This window comes from Rhamphochromis longiceps, linkage group LG15 (assembly GCF_057381845.1).
Source record: "Rhamphochromis longiceps isolate RC_006_pf linkage group LG15, R_longiceps_female_GT1.1, whole genome shotgun sequence".
Classification (NCBI taxonomy): domain Eukaryota; kingdom Metazoa; phylum Chordata; class Actinopteri; order Cichliformes; family Cichlidae; genus Rhamphochromis; species Rhamphochromis longiceps.
The window spans coordinates 14,075,045-14,096,270 of record NC_140571.1 but is presented as its reverse complement, the minus strand read 5'-3'; the positions used below and the strand labels follow the sequence as shown (position 1 = coordinate 14,096,270).

Below are 21,226 nucleotides of genomic sequence, written 5' to 3'. Positions count from 1 at the left end.
TGAGAGGCACACACCCATGCGCATGTCTTAATACTCTCTGAGTCGGTCTGCAGTGTCTTATTTCTCTTACTTGTGAACAAATGTCTTAACCCCTGACATAAGGGTTATTCGATAAGATGTTTACTACGTAACACCAGATAATGGTATGGCTTGAGGGCCAATTAGCAGCAGTCTGTAAAGGTCTGTCAGTTACATCAGAGGCTGTTGCTGGCACCGTGTCTCACCACTGGGCTACATTGTTTTATGCCATGTTATGGTTTGGTATTTTAATGTTGGTGAATAAACCTGTAGTTGGTCTGCACCTCATCTCTGCCTCAAGTCTCCTATTTGAACCCAGCCGCTACATTCTAACAGCTCAGTTGGCGCTAAAGAAATATCCTCCACACCATTACACCGCCATCACCAGTCTGAAGTGTTGCTACAAAGCAGGATGAATCTATTCTTCCAAATTATGACCCTTCTGTCCAAATGTTAGAAAAGAAAGACTCATCAGACCAGGGAACATTTTTCCAACGTTTTGTTTAATTTGCAACCTCAGTTTTCTGTTTGTAGGTGTGGCGCCTGATGTTGGCTGCTGCTGTAGCCCACCTGCTTGTGCATTCACAGACGCTGTACTGCATAACTTGGTTGGAGTTTACCAGAGTTTGTAAGGTTGCCAAATTCGGAGTGTCACATTTTGAAATAATGTTGTTTTGTGTAAAAATCTATATAAATGCTAGAGTGTGAAAAACAGTCCACTTGACAATCCAGCCTCATAAAGCAGATATACAGGGAAGAGCAGAGGCAGTAAAAAGCAATGTCAGGTCAAAGCCAGGAATGCTTTGCTCCTGGCAGTTGATTGACTATTGCAAGCTTACTTGTGTTTTTTACACCCATAATTCAAAAACACACAAAAATCACAAAAGTAAATGAATAAATTAGAAAAACCCCTTAATTCATAAGGTAATTAGAGTCTCTAAAAAAGCTGTTAAAACATAAAAAATACAAAAAAGAAATTCTATCTCAAAAAGTGGAGGAGAAATGTGAAGTAGGATAAATAACTCAAGTACTTTACATAATGCTTTAGGCAAAAAGAATTCATTTTTCTTTTAAAAACTGGAAATAAAATTAAAAGACTAACTGCGCACTGACGAGAAAAAGAAGAAAAACACCAGGAGGAGGCTACATGTCACCTGAGACATCAGTGGCCTGTACAGCAGGGTTCATTCATTTGCAATTTAACCGGAACAGTCACACAGACAGAATGGATTAGACCTGCAAGTACGAAAAATTATTTTAGCATCTGGGCAACATGATGAACTATTACATTATGTATGATGAGTGCCAGTTGGCTTTAGGCTGTTCTAAAAGATTTATTCCAGTGGAGCCCACTCACTCCACATGCACTTGTGAGATAAAGACGGACCTATTCTGGTATAGTTCAAATGGTCTCTTAAAATACGCTGTAGTCAGATGTGATACTGCTGACGGAAAGATGGCTTCAGTGTAACTATAACAACTATTTTTTTAGTGCTGTTCGGCAGTTTAAGAAAAAAAAGTACTAATACTACCAAATACTAAACCTTATTGTTTTTAATCCTTTTTCTTTCAAATTGATTGATTTACTTTTAAAGACCTGGTCAAGATAGCATCTGTACATCACTACTGTTTCTGACGCACTTTCTATATCAAAGTAAGTCTGAATAGTTTTTAATGACGGACATCAATGAACAACATAAATCAACAGAGCTACTCATTGAAATGCTGTTAATGTATTATATTATTGTTATTAAAGGGTTTCTTTTAATGCATCACCTTGAGATTTTAAACATACTGTATATGGACAATCAATAATTATCACAAATGGGAATAAAACCATTGTTTCTGTATCGTTCAGATTATTCTGGCATGTGTTATAACAGTTGTAATTAAAGGCTCATGAAAACGTAAAGCCTTCCACTTAAAACTGTATTTATAAATCTACAGAACAACCATATATACTGGATGATGTGGTGCTGATTTATACAGCAATATACAGCAACACTTTGTGTGGTATGATACAAAGAGAGATCTTTTAATGTGTACACAAATGTTTACACACACGCCTATGACAATGATCAAGAAGCAAATTAGAATTAATCACGAAGGATACAGCATGCACTTTCCTCGAATGAAATCCCAGTTGTCATGACACCAGTTTCCTGTCCACATTAGTATTTGGATTTTGTCACTCGCAACAACACACGTAGACACTGCTTCCATTACTGCATGTGAATGGAAATATTATCCAGGGTTCACTGTGAAGAGAAAAACACAAGAAAGGAAATGAGAAATCCCAGGTTGCTTACACAAAATCCACACCTACATTTGCTAGCTAAATGTGTGAAGACCAATTCCTCAAAAGTTGGGATTCTGTATGATCTAAATAAAAACAGAATGGAAGGATTGGCAAATCTCATAAAGTCCTATTTTATTCCCAAAAGGACAGAGAAAAGATATCAAATGCTTAACATGAAAAAATATGAGGGTGGGAATGGATGTTTGTATATGTGTGTGCCTGTATGTCTGTGTCTATATGTCAGGTTGGGTGTCAGGCGCCACCTCTCTGGGGACATCTCAGCCCCTCCAAGGTTTGGAGGCCTATCTCCCCCTACCACCACTTCCCCTGCCAGTGGCGGACCCCCTCAGACATCGGTGCGTTGGTGGTTCTTTGTGTCCGGGGATGGGCGTCCAGGTACACACCGGCTCACTCCTTGGCGGCCGCTTATCGGGGCCTGGAGCCTGGGGCTCGCTCGGGCCACTTCGGAGGTGGGGTGCCCCCGGCCTCTCGGCCTGGGGCTCGGTCACTCAGGCGCAGCTGGCTGCCGGCGGAGCTCACGGGCGCGTCACTGCAACTCCCCCTGGCTTCTGCTCCGCGGCTGCTGAGTGAGCCCTCATCTGGGACTCTCCTCAGCTCTTTCCGGGACAGTGGCGCAGCTGCCCCTCTGTTGGTCTTCCTTGGTCTCTTGTGTTCTGGGGGCCTCTGGATGTCTGGAGTTTTGATCTCCTCCACACCTGCTTCACGCCCTGGAGGACGGGGCTGTGGCCCCCCCACACCCTCTAGCAGATTATTACATGAAGGAACCTTTTAAAAAAACAAAAAACAAGCGCGTCCATGCTCACAGGTGTACACACGGGTGATCACACCCACAAACTACACCCTTTTTGGCTCCTACCTCAAAGCACACTGTGTTCTGTTGATCTTATGTGCTGCACAATAATGTTTAATATTTAGTATTTACTGTCATATTCCCATATATCATTGTGATGTTGTTTATTCTATTACTCTTGTTCTCTTCTGCTTGCTTTCTTTTTTCTTTCTCAGCAGGTGATCCAGGTGATTGATATATGCATTTTTTTTCTCTGCCCGTTCTGTTGGTTTTTGTCTTTTGCCCTTCTCCCCCGTCCCTCTTCTCAGCTGTTTCTCTTTCCCTCTTTCTTTCTCCCCTTCTTTCCCCCAGTCAAGTCTGTCCCGTATTCAGTAAGTGAAAATAAAATAAACAATAAAAGGTGAATCAAATGGACCATTACGGCAAGGCTGGGATGGTCAGTTTGGTAAAGTAAATCCGTTGGGCATCTTTCTTTGCCTTTAGACAACAATTCTGATGGCAAAAGAGCCAAACGGGACAGGCCAAAAAAAAAAAAAAAAAAAAAAAAAAAAAAACCATGAAAAAATATTAGTTCACTTTGATGTAACATTGCAACAAAGGGCTGGAAAAGTAAAAGAAAGGAACATTTTACAACTAATTAGATTAGCTGGTAACAATTAACATAAAATGAGCACCTTAGACAGGCATTTCTCAGAAGTAAAAAATGGGCAGAGATGCAAAATAATCCACTCACAAAATATGGAATAATTTCAGGACAATGGCGTAAGACTTTGAATATGTCATCTTCTGTATTACATAATATTATCAAAGGATTCTGAAAATCCAGAGAAAAGTCTGTGTGCAAGGGACAAAGCTAAAAATCAATATTGTGCAGCCATGATCTCGAAAGGCATATATACCCATCCAGAAGGCGTCGTTTTCAGGATGCCTCACATATTTCAGCGAGACACTACAGTTCAAGCCAACAAATGGAAATTTGGCACATCATGAAACATAAAAAAAGAAGACATAGGACTTTTGAGCAGCTAGAATTTTAAATGAGACAAGAATGGGACAACATTCCTCTCCCAAAAGTCCAGCATCTCAGTTCCCACATTTATAGACTATTGTTAAAAGAAGAGATGGTACACAGTTGTAAAGATGTTCCAATCCAAAGATTTTTTTAGACCCATTTCTGCCATCAAATGAACTTAAAAAAAAAGTACATTCCTCATTTTAAACATCTGATATACTTTCTCTGTTATATTGTAAATAAAATATCGGCTCATGAGATTTGCAGATCATTGCATCCTGTCTTTATTGACATTTTACTCAGCATCCCAACTTTTTTGGAATTCAGGTTGTACATAAAAATCACTCAAAAACCCCAGAGGAATCTTTATTTGTTTAAGTTAAGCTCTCCCTGTAGTCCTGAGTGAGCACGCTGACCTTTGCAGGGTACAATAACGTTCTCTTTTTTATCCAGGTGGTCCTTGTGGAACTTGGTGCGGCAGCAGCGGCATTCGAGCGCTGGCGGAGGCTTAAATAAGTCCCACAAAGGCCGGCTGCAGACCTCACAGCTGGATGGAAAATGATAGAGTGCGAGGATAAACTCATGGCCCCTGTGGTTGATGTAGGAGCCGCGATCGCCATGCGGCACAGGTTCCAATGGAGTGTCCTGTTCACGCCTGATGTCGTCTTCACTGTTATACTGGATCAGGGGAGACAAGAAGGCAAATGCAACACTTACGATTTACTTGAAGCAGATGGGTAAACTGAAGATTGGATAGCTGATGAGTCTTGAAAGTCTATGACAGAAAGGAAAGCATTGATGGTCCCAACTCATTACCTTTATCTTTGGAATTTCTCTGGCATCTGCACGGTACACATCACTTTGACTTATAGATCTGACACGAACCAGCTTACTGAAACAGGGAGAGAGATGGAGAAGTTAAGTCTAGTGCTAGCCTAGCAAGATATTTACTTTAGGTATAGAATGATTTAAAAAATATTGTAAAGAAAATGCCATTAATTGGCAAATCAAGCCAGTTGAGATTATTTATTTCATTACCAACTGAATCATAAATTTTTTCAACATGATTAACTAAAACCAAAAATTTCCAAACAGTTCCTAGATGAGAGTAATCAGAAGTAAATGTTAGAGAAAGGTTAACATTTTGAATGAATTGAAGGACAAAACATTTTATATGGATGTAATTTTCCCAGATTCCTTTTACAACAAATATAAGAGCAACTTACATTCATGCGTTCATATCATATTTCTATTCAAGTAACTGTTGCGTAACTCTTGGGTTACAGGAGGAAAATGTGCATATACATAGACGGACACATCATATTCTATCCTGTGGGAAAGTGAAAAATTACTCATCTTCCAACGACTTTGTGCAGTTATAAGCAGTTTCATGGCCTTTATTGCAGCAGATTTTATCTACAGCCGTTTCTATTATATTCCACCAAAACCTGCACAGCTTTGACTTTGCTATAACTCTTCATGCTCCATACATAAGATGGAAAAGATGATGACAGGTTCACCTGCTTTGGTTGATAGAAGCGGACCCTTAAAAAAACAAAAAGGGTATTTCCTGCAATGCTGAGGTCTGAAAAGTAGAAACAATTAAAATTTGGGATAATGCTCTACATTTTAGACAAAGTTGCATTTGGTAAAACTGTACTGGATGGATTGTGAATGTTTTTGTGTAAAACCTATGGAAATTAAAACCCATTTGCAGATTCCAAAGCTTTTCCCGTTGAGCCTTGCTAATTTTCATTTGTTCAGTATTTTGCATCATGAGGTACACAAAGTACTTCTCATTTAGTCAACATTTTTGAACGTTGCTTTTAATGACTCACTCATTGTCCGGGGTCATGAAAAGGTTTGCTTTCTCTCGATCCAGCTCAGTGTTATAGAACAGGAGCTTTTTACTGCTCACCACCACATACTGTAGTGAGACACCTATACTGGTGTAATACAAATGGTCACTTTAAATACACTCATAGCTGTAGCATAACATAATTATTTGGTACTGTTTTGTTGTTTACCAATATGATACAGAATAAACTGCTTTTTCATTAATATTAACACTAACAACTCAAAAACAGTCACATGTTAGATATGGGTTGAGAGACCATGTACTAGCCCTTGTTTCCATGTTTTGTTTCATACACCACGTTAATTGATATAAATCATTTCCTTTTAGACCCGATCAGGCAGAGGCTGTATATCGCCAATGCTTTAGATGCACTCTCTACAAATTTCAAAAACGTAAATAATAGGCATGCACAACAAACAAATACGATCACCAGAGGCACTAATTGAAATGCTTAAGTCTTGATTTTTTACATTTTTTTTAATGTATCACCCCAAAAATTCTACACATGGGATTTTAAACATATATGAACAATCAGTAATTGTCATGAAGCGCAAGAAAAACAACAACATTGTTTCAGTTGAGTTCACATTGATCTCTCGCATGTTATAACAGATGTACTTATAAAGGCTCATTTTTAACTCAAAAAGAAGCCATAAAACCGTTTTAATACATTTACAGGACAACCATATATAGTGTGTGATGTGGTCATAGAAACAAAACAATCATATATACTATTAGCTTCACGTTATGTGCTACGATACACAGATATAGATATTTATCGTATATACAAATGTTCAAACACATGCGTAATCTTTTTACAAACGCAAAGAGAAAAAGAAAATAAAGTCTTGTCATAATTATGATTATTAAAAAGAAAAAAGGGCAGTTTAATCGTGAAGATTGTCGCATCTTTTCACTGGATGAGTCACTGTAATGGGAAGACTGTCCTGATTCTCCTTTTGTTAAAATGACCAAAAAAATAAATCCTTTTTCTCATGACGTCAGCCAGTTTTCTGTCTGTATTAGTGTTTTTTTAGGGCTTTTTGTGTTGTTTTTTTTTTTGACAGTCTTCTCTGAAAAACATAACACACGTAGGCACCGCTTCCAGACCACCATTACTCCACACGGATGAAAATATTAGCCAGGGTTAACTGTGAAGATAGAGGAAAATACAAAAAAGAAGATGAGAAAAACCTGGTATGCTACCAACAGTATGGCAGGACTTCAAAGGCACGCCCACACAAAATCCACACATAGACTAATAAACAAGGAAGCTACCCAGTAGCCACACAATGAAAGTGTAGATGAAGGGAAAAAAGCAGGCAGACACAGTTATATTTATTAGTGTGCATGTTTGCCCAAAGAAAAATAGAAGTAGAAGAAATGGTTTAATATTACAGGGAAGACGCCCATTCGTAGACATATAACAGCCGGAAAACACGTGTTGCTACTCACTTTACTTCTATTCTTTTTAAGCTAAAGAGCCTCAATTAGTGTGATTAGCAACAGTTGTGTTTACTTGCTATTTCATGTCAAAATGGCTGCTGTGAAAGGGGTTAGGCTAACTATAGCAATTAGTATAAAGGAAAGAAACAGGGACAAACAACTAGCACCCGTCTCACTTGAATATAACCTACTAATAAATATTGATCCCACAAATTATGAGAATTGCTGATTTGCACATTAACTGACATTCAAAAGAAATAATCTGAGGTTCATGTTAAGCAAAGCTAAGCTAACTAGCCACTTTTTGTCATCTTAAAAGCAAGACTTAAAAGAAAAACTTTATATTATTTCATGGATTTACTCCTTCCAAACATGTCGAACCAGAATTTTCCCTAATATTTCTGATTTTTTGGTGATATTAACTGAAGCATTTTGTAACTTCGGGATTAAACAGCGAGGTGAGTTGCATTTAGCTGTAAACTTGGAAAGCACACAAAAGCATGCCTCAATACGTTAAAGCCACACATCTCATGCAGAGGTCCAGTTACCCTCTGTCCCTCCTCTTTAACTTTCTTCAGAAGAACATATCATCATCATCATCATGATTATCGTCATCATCCAATGCCCAACTCCAGTCTTTGAGGTCAAACTCAAACAGTCTGAAACATCAAGTATGAGGGGTTCAAGGAGCCTTTAGTGGTCAAAGAGCCTTTAGTGATCTATGGAGTTTGGAAAGAAAAGTGTCCGGACTTCTTTAGTTTCTTGAAGACATTTCGCCTCTCATCCGAGAAGCTTCTTCAGTTTTAAGAGCAATTGGTGGTGAGGCCCAGATTTTTAAGCCCGATTGGAAGTGTCTATCAGGACCTTCCTTAGGGACACTCTCAAAAGGGAGAGTCCTATTGGGAGAGGCGAAACGCCTTCAAGAAACTTAAAGAAGTCCAAACGCTTTTCTTTCCAAGCTCCTTAGACTATGATGACCTAGATGGCTGTGTACCTTAACAGACAGCCTTTAGTGATGCGTTAATATGCTAGACAACACATGCCACTGTCAGAAGGGGGCACCAGTGGGATGGTTAGTGGTTCACCAGGTACTTTACGCTGCTTTCTATGAAGAGTGGGTTAATAGGCACGGCAGCGATGCAGGTGGAGAGGGTCACCAAGCTATGCTACTTACAGTCTCCCAGCATGAGAGACGTTAGAAATGGTGGGGTCAGAGGTGAAGAGATCGGGGGTCAGTGGAGGATGATACGGAGCATGGGGCCAGTGCTGAAGGACAAAAGCAAGTTAGGGTGTGGCTGAAAGTTGAAACTACTAACTGCATTAATGTTCTCATAAAACAAGACAGATACAGTTAATTAGTCCCACAAAAGGTTTGATGCCATTTTCTACTCAGTTAAGTCACTGCTGATGCTCGGTGAGGTGCTGTGTGCGAGCATTAATGCTGCATCATTAATGCAGATGGGAAGGTTCAGAAGTCAGTTTAAAGCAAAATATTGTACATCAGCCAGAGCTTTGGGTTTGTTTCAACTATGCAGAAGCTAGACAATGTAGTTAAGAAACAGCGTTTAAGACCTTTACCTGCATTTACCTGCATGAAAAAAATAAGGTATTTTTCATGCTAACAAAAGCTCAGAAAAGGTTCAGACAATTGAAAGTGAGAAGAGAATAAGGCCAAGAAAGCACAAATCAAAACACAAAAGATCTCCTGATGAGCACTAGATTAGTCAAGTAAAATAACAAGCAGCATCTGCTGCATATTTATTTCATTTAAATTACAAATGCTCATATTATTTTTATTGCATAAATATTTGAACAAATTGCATTTTTATACTTCTGTTGTTAGTTTCTTAAAACATCAATGTTGGTGAAGTTTCTTAAACATGCTCAGTTTTATTATTATAATAATAAAAACTGAAAACATTTTTCCTAGATGACTGTGAAGGGGATACCCCCATACAGTATGTAAAATTAAAGCTTATAGTTAAGAATAAAGTAACATTTCCAAACTTGTTTTTGTGGGTTTCTCACCTTGGCTTCCCCGATGACGGTTGCTGCCGGGTGGATTGGATCTTTACAGCGCCTCGATGGGACATGCGAGGAGAGGACTTGGGCGAAGGTCGTGGGGATACTTGTGGAGAGGAATGGGGTATTTTTTCAGGGGAATTGCGTGCCACAGGGGGAGGACTCAGTGTCGGGTGTTTCGGGATGCGCTTAAGGAGGTGACTGACCCAGTGCTTCTGCTCCGTCTGAGAGCTGGTCAGGAGGAGTAGTTCTTTGGCCGTGGAGATGTCATAATTCACTGTTAATAAGATTTAAAAAAAAAAGATTAAGAGAGAGATATTTCCTTTTTATGACCAAGATTAGATTTTGCAGCTTTTCATACATCCACTTTAGCTTTGATCTTTTTTAGACATGTAGACATGTGAGAATGAATATTGGATGCAGTAGATGGGACATTAAATGGGTTTAACCATTTAAGTTTTGTGTGATATCTGATTGCACTCTAGTGTCTTCTGCGTGTTGTGCACTCCACCCAGGCAGCCTGTGTGAGGTGGATTATATCCTGATGTGTGTGAGAACAAGAAAGAACAGCTTTGGACCCACCCACCTCCCCCACCCCAATATCAAGTCTATGATGTATACATAAATCTATTACATGATGGTGCCATTCTAATCTTGTGTTTTTGTGCGTTTTCTTTATTTTGAATCGTGACAGCAATTCATTTTAATATTTTGGGGCTGTTTGTTAACCAGGTGTTTGAACCCAGATGCATGTACTATGTACAGATTCTTGGGTAATTTTAGTGCAACCGTAAAAATCAAGTTTCCTGTTAAATCCTGAGTGAGCATGCTGACCTTTGCAGGGTATGATAACTTCTTTTTTATCCAGGTGGTCTTTATGGAACTTGGTGTGGCAGCGACGACACTCGAGCGCTGGTGGAGGCTTGAAGACGTTCCACAAAGGCCGGGTGCAGACCTCACAGTTGGATGGGAAATGGTAGAGGGTGACGATGAACTCGTGGCCCTTGTGGCTGATGTATGAGGCGCGATCACCAGAGTTTGTGGGTTCAGCTCCAGCATCCTGCTCACGCTTGCTCTCACCTTCATTGTCATATAGGATCTGGAGAGACAGAAGGCGGCAAATGCAGTTAAAACTTAAAGTTACAGAGGAAGTTTTGTCTTGAAGGTCCGTGAAAGCAAGAAAATAAAGAGAAGGAAACAGGGACGGTCTCAACTCATTACCTGGAAAATCCTTGGAATTTCTCTGACATCTGCACGGTACACATCAGTCTGAGTTACAGGCCGGACATGAAACAGCTTACTGAAAGAGTGAGAGAGATGCAGAAATTAAGTCTAATGCCCACCCAGTATGAGAAACCTACTTTATATAGAGTGATTCAAATTTATTAAAGAAAAGAAGACTTGAAATGCAACAACAGATCAGTTTTGGTTGTTTTTATTGTCTTGCATTATTATCAAATCCCATTGTTTACAACGGCTTTAGCTTATTCCCATGTTGCTGTTTGCCATTGCAAAGATTGATTATTCCCAGAGGATGAATCCAACACCCGGCAACATTCATCATTTTTAGTTTTACCTTAACTTCCAGACAAGGCATACAGTGGGGGAAAAAAGTATTTAGTCAGCCACCGATTGTGCAAGTTCCCCCACTTAAAATGATGACAGAGGTCAGTAATTTGCACCAGAGGTACACTTCAACTGTGAGAGACAGAATGTGAAAAAAAAAAATCCATGAATTCACATGGTAGGATTTGTAAAGAATTTATTTGTAAATTAGGGTGGAAAATAAGTATTTGGTCACCTCAAACAAGGAAAATCTGTGGCTCTCACAGACCTGTAACGTCTTCTGTAAGAAGCTTTTCTGTCCCCCACTCGTTACCTGTATGAATGGCACCTGTTTGAACTCATCATCTGTATAAAAGACACCTGTCCACAGCCTCAAACAGTCAGACTCCAAACTCCGCCATGGCCAAGACCAAAGAGCTTTCGAAGGACACCAGGAAAAGTATTGTAGACCTGCACCAGACTGGGAAGAGTGAATCTACAATAGGCAAGCAGCTTGGTGTGAAAAAATCAACTGTGGGAGCAATCATCAGAAAATGGAAGACATACAAGACCACTGATAATCTCCCTCGATCTGGGGCTCCACGCAAGATCTCATCCCGTGGGGTCAAAATGATCATGAGAACGGTGAGCAAAGATCCCAGAACCACACGGGGGGACCTGGTGAATGACCTGCAGAGAGCTGGGACCAAAGTAACAAAGGTCACCATCAGTAACACACTACAACGGCAGGGAATCAAATCCCGCAGTGCCAGACGTGTTCCGCTGCTGAAGCCAGTGCATGTCCAGGCCCGTCTGAAGTTTGCCAGAGAGCACATGGATGATACAGCAGAGGATTGGGAGAATGTCATGTGGTCAGATGAAACCAAAGTAGAACTTTTTGGTATAAACTCAACTCGTCGTGTTTGGAGGAAGAAGAATACTGAGTTGCATCCCAAGAACACCATACCTACTGTGAAGCATGGGGGTGGAAACATCATGCTATGGAGCTGTTTTTCTGCCAAGGGGACAGGACGACTGATCCGTGTTAAGGACAGAATGAATGGGGCCATGTATCGTGAGATTTTGAGCCAAAACCTCCTTCCATCAGTGAGAACTTTGAAGATGAAACGAGGCTGGGTCTTCCAACATGACAATGATCCAAAACACACCGCCCGGGCAACAAAGGAGTGGCTCCGTAAGAAGCATTTGAAAGTCCTGGAGTGGCCTAGCCAGTCTCCAGACCTCAACCCCATAGAAAATCTGTGGCGGGAGTTGAAAGTCCGTGTTGCTCGGCGACAGCCCCAAAACATCACTGCTCTCGAGAAGATCTGCATGGAGGAATGGGCCAAAATACCAGCTACTGTGTGTGCAAACCTGGTAAAGACCTATAGTAAATGTTTGACCTCTGTTATTGCCAACAAAGGTTATGTTGAGTTGTATTTTTGTTATTGACCAAATACTTATTTTCCACCCTGATTTACGAATAAATTCTTTACAAATCCTACCATGTGGATTCATGGATTTTTTTTTCACATTCTGTCTCTCACAGTTGAAGTGTACCTCTGGTGCAAATTACTGACCTCTGTCATCATTTTAGGTGGGGGAACTTGCACAATCGGTGGCTGACTAAATACTTTTTTGCCCCACTGTAAAGTAGGACAGTATTGAGAGATGTGTTGTAACTGTGGCATTTAACCCTCTGATAACTGAAACTCAAAGGTTTGTGCTGACTTCCACCTGCTCTGTGTAGTTTTGTGGTCTTTATTTGAGCTGATTTTTTCTATGGTCATTTCTATTATTTTCCACCAAAAATCTGCATAGCTTTGACTTTGCGGTGAGTCACCATGCTCTCTGTGGAGCATTTGATGGAAAAGATGGTGACTTAAAATGTAAAATGATTTTTTATTTTTTTAAATTTGGACAAACAAAAGAAAAAAAAACATGTTCTGAGTCAAATTCAGTGTTATATTTTAGATCTCAGTTATTTGGGATTCAGATATTTATTTTAGTATGATATTGCAAAGCACTATTGGCTAACAATGATTGGTGCTGCTCTCCCAAAGTGTGAGATTTGACAAAGGTTACAGTTATGATGATCTAGAACTCTAGACCTGGCTTGAAAAAGGTTTTACAGCCTTAAAACATCTATAATAATCGCGGGTTATTTTTAGAACGTTAATCCCGCGATAAACGAGGGACCACTGTATTTACTAATGTGTTCCATGTTTAAAAGGTGCTTTTAATGACTCACTCAAGGTCCAGGGTCATGAAAGGGTTAGCTTGCTCTCGATCCACCTCGCTGTTATAGAACAGGATCTTCTTACTGCTCACGACCACATACTGTAAAGGAAATGGAAAACAATAAACAATATATGGGGAAATTATTATTATTATTTTTTTAAATGCAAGAAATATTGGTGGATTCATTACTTTTTTGTCCCAACCAAATCGCTTGGTGTTCTTGGAAGGAAGTGAGATCCAGCCCTCCAGCCTGGAGTCTAATGAGTGGAGGAAAAACAGGAAGGTGTTAACATACAAAAACACAAAAACCTTTAATTGTGCGAGTCACTTAAAAGCAAATATTGACAGTCTCATGCTTTGGTGGCACTTTCTTTAAGAAGAAAGGAAATTCTTCCTCAGTAATACAAAAGGGCAAGGCACAGGATGTCCTATTCTCTGGTTTGAGACTATTACGTGAGAACTACAAGATTTCTAAGAAACTGCAATTCCAAAACATAACAAGTGCATAGTAGAGATATAAAAAGAACGAAAGTAACTTAATTATTAGTAGAAATCCACACACAACTTCACTCTCCAAATCTTTTGTAGTGGAATAAATTTCAGCAAAGCCGTGCTGCATCAAGCTGTGTGTGTTTGCACAGCTACACACAGGGATTAGCTACAGGTTCGCGGTGTCAGGCAAGGGTTTGGAGTTATTTTATTCCAAACTCACTCAAATTAGAGAAGAAAATGAACCCCCCATCCATAATTTTATGGATAAATATTGTAAAAAGCTCTTTCAAAAAAATTTGCTTTGCTTTAGTTTCAATCCACATCCTGGCTTTGAACTGCCATGCAGGGTCACCTCTAGGTTCAGGTTCGGTTTCAGGCTCAGAGGACGGTTCATAGGTAAGGGCCAGGGGAGTTTGGCCCCGCTCCTGACGCCCATCATGCTCTTCTTCGTCCTCAGAGTCAGAGCCAAAGAGAGCGTGAGCCGAGCGAAGGTTTGGCCGAGTGTCGATGCAGACGGATTTGTGTGTGCGCTGGTAGGTGAAGGACATTGATTCTGAGGTGTGAGAGTGAGTAATGCGCACTGCACCGGACCATGAAGAGAGAAGTTAAGGTGAAATAAAAGGGATGAAAAGGAAGAGGCATAATGAGGAAAAAGAAAGTACTGGAAGAAAGGTATAAAGAAGTGCTTTCGGGCCCTGAATATAAATGTTAAAGAAAATCTTTGCGATGATGACAGCAGGATGAAGGGTCTACCTGGGTATCCTTCTAAATCCAAGTCGTTGCCACTGCTGATGCTGGTGGAGTCCAGAGAGTGAATGCTGAGGGATGTGATCTGGGATCGCAGCTGCTCAATGTCGCTCTCTTTACTGTCCAGCGTCATCTGAAGATCTAGACGCATCTGGTTCTCGTCTGCCATCAGCTAAATAAACAAACAGCTTGTTAGCTGAACTCACTTTCTCACTTCTAATGCAGAATATTGGGGAAATAATTAGAAACACAGAAACGATGGATATTTTCTTCCAAGAATATAAAGTGCATATTTTTTCAGTTTGATCTACATGGAGAAATGTTTTCCCCTATACAATTTCATAGCATCTTAAATGAAGTTAAAAAAAAAACCCAAAACATATCAAGCTGCAATTCCTTGAATGGCCACCTGAAGCTGACTTGAAAAGAGCCCATCTGCAGAATGAAAGTGCCCAACTTTCCAGCAGAAATAAAGATGATTAGAGATTAGTAGTTAAACTTCCACAGTTTTAAAATAAATACACTAATGGACACCAGTGCTACTCCTCAGCCTCCTAGTGGATGCACTTAAGATATCAATTTGAAAGTCCTACATCACCTCGTTCTTGACTTACTGTATTCACAAAGTTGGGTGTCCATGCCGCCGCCGACAATACCCATCAACACTGATTGACAGTACTGCTCACAAAGTCGCTAAATGGAGCTCTTGTCTGTGTTTGGGGCTGTCGGTAGCCTTGGAAGCATTTTAAATGCAATTAATCAGCCAAATATTTTGGTCTCCGTGTGTGTGGTTAACTGAACAAAAAAACAAAAACAAAACTGTCCAAGAAGTCTGTGATCCACCGAGTATTATTTGGGAATTTACCACTATGAATTGGCCATCCCTACCAACCCTCAAACACTTTTCATTCAAATATGGCCATTTCTGGCTTCAAAAAACCAAGATGCTGAGGGAAATAATAGAAAAATTGAGGCTTTTAAACAAAAGTAAACAAACCAATAGATAGTAATAAAGCTTCATCCATCTTCTATGCACTCTCAGCTCAGGTCCTGTAGAAAGCACTCCAAATCTCTAGCTGACACTAAATATTGAGAAATTCTAGAAAATTCCAAGTCTTTTCCCCCCCAGTATCTCTGTCTGTCCGTCTCCTTCTCTACAGTAAGAATTTTAATTGGTAATCAACATTCAGCCTCTCTCAGTATCTCACTGATTCTTTCTGGCAAATGTATCTGCTTATACGCCGTGCATTTATTTTCTGGGAGTGTGGGCGTACTGACCGCCTCCATTTCAGCCAGCTGGTTCTGGTATTTTACGATGGCGGTGCTGAATTTCTCCTTCTCTGCTTTCAGCTCCAGCTGCAGTTTCCTGTTCTCCTTCTCCTTCTTGTGCACCTCGGTGTCAGTGCCTTGGTGGCCTCCCCGCACCTTCTCCCTCCTGTTCATCACCTCAGCCAGTTTGTTCACAGCCTGAGAGAAAAAAAAATAAATCATGTAATATATACTTTTACAGAGATCTATTTATGATAAATACAAGCCTGGTAAATTCAACAGGAAAGCCTGCAGCAATATGTTATATGTTTCAGTAACTTTTACCCAGAGTTCAACACAACCCTGTAGCAGAAAATTACTCTTAACAACTGATGTGACACAAGAGTAGCATGCAAAAAATAAAGTGTAGCAGACTTTCCAGACCTGTGCAGGCACCCAGACACACACCTGAATTTTTAGCGTTCTTTCGTTGCACAGCTGCTTATCAAAGGACTCTTTGAAATAGTTCTCTTCATCTTTTGCTTTCTGGAGTTCTATAAAAATAGCAAATCAAAACTCATACATGTTTCTTAACACAATGTTTCAGAAATTTGGTTAACAATTTACAGGACAAATACTCAGTTTTTCGATAAACACAACAGTGGCTACTTTTCTGACAATTTTACATCTTTATCTGCGTAAATAATGCCAACTTTTAACACACATTCTATAACTTGGAGGAAATGACTTCTTGATAGAAATTTGTTTTATCGGTTGCTCATTACAGAAGAGTGACGCTCACTTTGTTGCATTTCTTTCAGCTGGTTGTTGAGTTCTTCCTTCTCACTGGCCAGGTTGGCTACATCCACCGTCAGCGTACGATTGGACTCTTCCAGCTGTGAAGGTGGATAGAGCAGAGGTGAGGCGATGTTATCAGTGGATACTCTGCATAGCAGTCAGGTGACAAGAATACTTTAACTCATTTCAAAACAAAACGTACTTTGAGCTTTCCAGAATGAATAAAAGGGAACAAAGCCAAGCCAAACATTAGTGACTCTTATTGTTCTTAATAGTTTATGTGGTTGCAAAAATGATGGTCTTGAGGGTAAATTGCTACTGACATAACTAAATATTTCCCAGGGCATTAAAGATACCTTGCAGAGTTTCTAGCTACAACCAGTGGTATACAGAAGTGTCAAGATTTTCTGAGAAGGTGATAAGTTACAAAAAAATGTAGCAACAGCAGGCAGGGACTTCATCCAAACAGCTAACAAACATTTTTTGGCTCGAACAAACAAAACTTGAGCCGATCTTACCGAGCTGATGGTGGCCTCCTTATCGCTGAGCTCCTGCTGGTGCCTCATCATCATGTCGCTGATCTCTAGCTCCTTCATGATCTTTTCTTTCTCCAGATTGGAGAACTGGTCCTCAACGACAGAACGAGCCAACTTCTCAGCGTCTGCTTTGGTCAAGCTTTCTTCCAGCCGGGTTGTCAGTGACTTCCTGCAGAGGGAAAGAGAGCATGAATTACCATTATCTTATTAATTACCAGAGCTGTATAAATCCTAGAAAGACAGGAAGATCCCTGCTGTTATTACCTAAAAATCAACAGCCTGTAGTGCTACCATGCACTGATATTTCTGGGACTTTTTTGTCTCTGCTGAATTTGAAAGCATTATATGTCCACAATAATGTTTGGCTCGAGTGCATCTGGGACAGCTGCTAATCTGGTTCAGCTTCATTCAGTCTGTGAAAGGTCGTGTCCTTCTGTTTGGCTGAGATTAATTTGAACAAGGGAAATGACACTAATGTGAGAAGACTGCTATATTCTTCAAGTACAGATAAAATGAATTTTGTAGAGTTGAGATACACATATTTAACTGCCACTTTAAAAACTGCAAGTTTGAATGGTTCGTTTTTTGCTGCTTATGTCAATTTCCATACTAATCTGGTGATTAAGTGTTTACAGTGTTTTTATACTGAATGCAGAGTCGGCTTATCAAAGCACAACAGCCACAGTTACCTTTCTTCCTGGTATTCTGCCAGTTGCTGCTGCACCTCTTCGTACAGCTTATTCTTCTCATCACGCTCATCCGTCAGCTCACGGATCTGCGTCTTGTAAAGGGTCTTTGATAAAGAAATCATGTAGACCCAATCAGTTTTTAGATTACACTTACAGAGTAAACGTGTGAGGAGCTAGGGAAAGCCAATTCACTTAAATGTACAACTGAAGTGATTTGGCTGTCACTGCTGTTTGCAGATAGCATGCACAAAAAGGAAAAGAAAAGAAAGAGTTACTGTGAAACAGTGCTGTGCCTCCAGTTGGTCCTTCAGTTCCTTCAGCTGGCCATCAGCCTCCTGCTTTTCCCTGAAACAGGACCAGAAATCTGTCAGTCATTGCTGCAGGCCAACTGAACACCAGAGCCAAAGCAATGCCTTTAAATCAGAGGAAATGAATGAGACTTGCCAACAACATTAAAAAGTCACTAATACTCTTGCTATATTTGTATATGCATATTATGCTCATTAGATATCATGGGTGCAGTCCAATACTCATACTACCTACTTAGTTAGCCAGAAAAAGATTTAGTATGTTCGAGTACACTGTATTTTAAAAGTACCAAGTTGTGCAATTGCATGTGGTTGCATTCTGCATAAAGCGAGCCATCATGCTTTTCAGGGCATTTTGATGCACAATCCTCTGCAATGTAGACGTGTCAAAAGTAGTATGAAGACTGTATGTGCTATTAAATACTTCCTAAGGGCAGCTGCAGTATATACTGAAATTAAAATGAACAAGTATGCAGGATATGGACATGTGTCTGACCTCCGTAGTTCCTGGTTCTGTTTCTCCAGCATCTGCTTCATGTCTAACAGTTGGTTGAGTTCCTGTTTGAGCTGTTTCTCAGAAGACTGGAGCACAGACACCTGCTGGTTTTGCATCTTCAGTTCACTCTGGCTCATACTCCGCTTGTGCATCTCCTCCTCCAGACGTGAGGTCAGGTGCAACACCTGTAAAGACACAAGCAGGGATGCAAAGCAGTGGTTAATCCTACTAGTAGCTGGTTAGACACAGAGGGTATAGCTTCAGAACAAGTGAGCACCACTTTGTACAAAATGCTTGAAAATAAAATCAAATGCTCATTACAAGAGGCCGTTGGTCACCCACCTAGCTTTCCTCATTCATCACCACAGAATGTAGATATTAAGTCTGTGATAATGTTTTTTTTGTTCAGTCAAAGCCATGACCAGGTGCAGAATATGATTTTACCCCCAAATGAATTTTTCTTCAGTGAGTAAAATCACAATGTGAAATTTCAACAGTCTAGAAAGTTTACGTCAAGCAGTGTGATGATTATTATATACATAGTACACATACTGTAACGATGATAATACCAACTGAATGCATTGCAAGGCACGATTTCTTTCCATGGCACACCTTCCTTGTTGTAGTCATGATCACTGCACACAATGGAACCAGATTTTCTCCTTCATTTGCTACTTTGTTGACTTTTATCTATTCTGTTCAGGTTTGCTTTGTTTTTCCACAGCAATGGATTAGTTTACCTAATCCATTGCTGAGTGGATTAGGTAAACACCCTAATTTACTTTAATTTTAACAAGTGTGCGAAAAAGTACTGTTGGATTTATGAAAAGTGGGAAAGAAAACTTCAGGTTTAGTAAAAGGTTTTGAGATGCTCGCTGTGACACAAGTTAGAAAAAAATGTTTAAATCCTGAAATATTAAATGATAATGATAATAATAATAAGAAATAAATAAATAGCATCTGGGTTAGTGCCAGGAAATGACAGTGTAAGTGATGATATCCAGAAATGATGGAAGTCGTTTCCATTTAGTATTTTATTTTATTTTTTGAGGATTTTATGGCTTATGGACTTGGAAAACTGTAAATAATGACCCAAAAGTGGTGTGGTAGTAATAGAAACCAAACAATAATATTATTAATAACAATAAGGGTTACAATGATAAGTAGTAGTAGTAGCAGCAGTATTCATTTTAAAGACTTATGATTAAAACTCCTAGAACAACCAGGCCATTTGTTTGTATGCATGATCAGAAATACATGTAAATTTGTTCATGCTACAAAAAAACCAAAAAAAACCTTCAGATCTAAAAATATTAAAACTGATTTGTGTATGAAAGATTTGTGAGCTCGATTCATGAACAGATTTGTGCGTACACGCCGTTAGTAAATGAGAGCTGTTGTGAGGTTGTTGTTTTAGAGATTGCTAAAATGGGTAACATTGAAACTCTTAATATTTGATGTAGGATCATTTCTTCAAAACAATGTCTAAAGTTACTACTTTGTCGTTCATGTTTCATTTGGGACAAACCTCTTCAGAAAGTTTCTCCTTCTGTGCCTGAAATTCATCCAGCTTGTTCTCCGCCTGCTTGTAATCACAGTCCAGCATGGAGTAGTCCTTTTTTAGCTGCAGCAGCTTTCCCTCCACCTGCACCTTCAAGCTGCGCTCCTCCTGCAGGGTGCACTCCATCTCTGAACCGAAGGAAATCGCAAGGAAAGACATCAGCAGGACAATCTACACTGCACTCGACACTGGAGTATTGCCAGATCATTGCTGTCTTTCAGTAAACTTGCTTGTGGCATGAATTAAATGGACTAGCATGAGAGGGACAATCAGCAACAAATCTAAACATCAGTCTGTTCCGAGTTTTCTGTCAACCTGCTGGGAATGAACTAGAATTATTTGTCAGTAATGTTTAACATCAATCGACCCTTCATTTGTTTCTTCAACAGCTTTTAAAAGCAGCAGAAGTCACCTTTTCCCTTTCATGACTGGCTTTTGCTTAAGGCAATCCCTTACTTTGGTTAGGTGAGTTAAATACGGTGTAAACCATCACTTTTACATTTGAGAGTACTCTCCAATCAACATTCCCTCTTCCTCCCTCCCACTTCCTCACCTTTTAAGGCCTCGGACTTTGCCTCCTCTATGGATTGGTCGGTCTTCTTTTTATCAGCAAGCTTGGCTTTGGTGGCCTTGTGCTCTACCTCCTCCTGCTCCAGACTCTGCTGCAGGGACTTCAGCTTGAACGTAAGGTCGATCTCTTGGTTGCTCTTTTTCTAAAGGGTCAAAAATGGATATTGGAGTCGTAGTGTCTTATTTAATGAACAAAAGGAGGAATACTTCTCCCTTCAATTTGGAAATTTGTAATGAGTAATCAAAAACAACCTTCTCAAGCTCACTGAGCTTCTCCTGTAGCTCCTTTTTTTCAGTCTGGACCTTGGAAAGAGATGACTTCACTTCTTTCACCTCTTCTTCCAGCCCTGAGATGCATCCTGTAATGGAGCAATGGGAATTGTTTAAAAGAATGAATAACATTTATTACATGTATTCTTTTTATTTGTCAAGATGCTACCATAATGAGGCTCTATACGATGTGACAGTGTTGAGCCAAACGTGTCGTAAATTAAAAACTGTGCCTGAACTGTTCAGCTTCAGACATTAC

At 39.9% G+C, this 21,226-nt stretch overlaps 1 protein-coding gene across 6 annotated transcripts in view; it reads right to left on the bottom strand.

The window, feature by feature from the left end:
• Positions 1 to 542: 542 nt before the first annotated feature.
• The window catches only part of LOC146652369 (rho-associated protein kinase 2-like), a 41,106-nt gene continuing 20,422 nt past the window's right edge, over positions 543 to 21,226 (bottom strand). The window contains exons 16-34 of one of the 6 annotated variants that reach the window (XM_085383393.1): positions 20,950 to 21,056; positions 20,681 to 20,840; positions 20,095 to 20,255; positions 18,567 to 18,751; positions 18,038 to 18,107; positions 17,763 to 17,866; positions 17,056 to 17,242; positions 16,542 to 16,635; positions 16,208 to 16,293; positions 15,770 to 15,958; positions 14,498 to 14,663; positions 13,442 to 13,509; positions 13,263 to 13,351; positions 10,688 to 10,766; positions 10,301 to 10,565; positions 9,473 to 9,743; positions 4,957 to 5,032; positions 4,557 to 4,818; positions 543 to 2,276 (exon numbers count right to left, since the gene is read on the bottom strand). In XM_085383393.1, the coding sequence (XP_085239519.1) occupies positions 2,263 to 2,276; positions 4,557 to 4,818; positions 4,957 to 5,032; positions 9,473 to 9,743; positions 10,301 to 10,565; positions 10,688 to 10,766; positions 13,263 to 13,351; positions 13,442 to 13,509; positions 14,498 to 14,663; positions 15,770 to 15,958; positions 16,208 to 16,293; positions 16,542 to 16,635; positions 17,056 to 17,242; positions 17,763 to 17,866; positions 18,038 to 18,107; positions 18,567 to 18,751; positions 20,095 to 20,255; positions 20,681 to 20,840; positions 20,950 to 21,056 (2,633 nt within the window). In that variant the 3' untranslated portion in view covers positions 543 to 2,262. The other 5 variants (XM_085383392.1, XR_014907739.1, XM_085383396.1 and 2 more) reach the window with 5 other exon arrangements.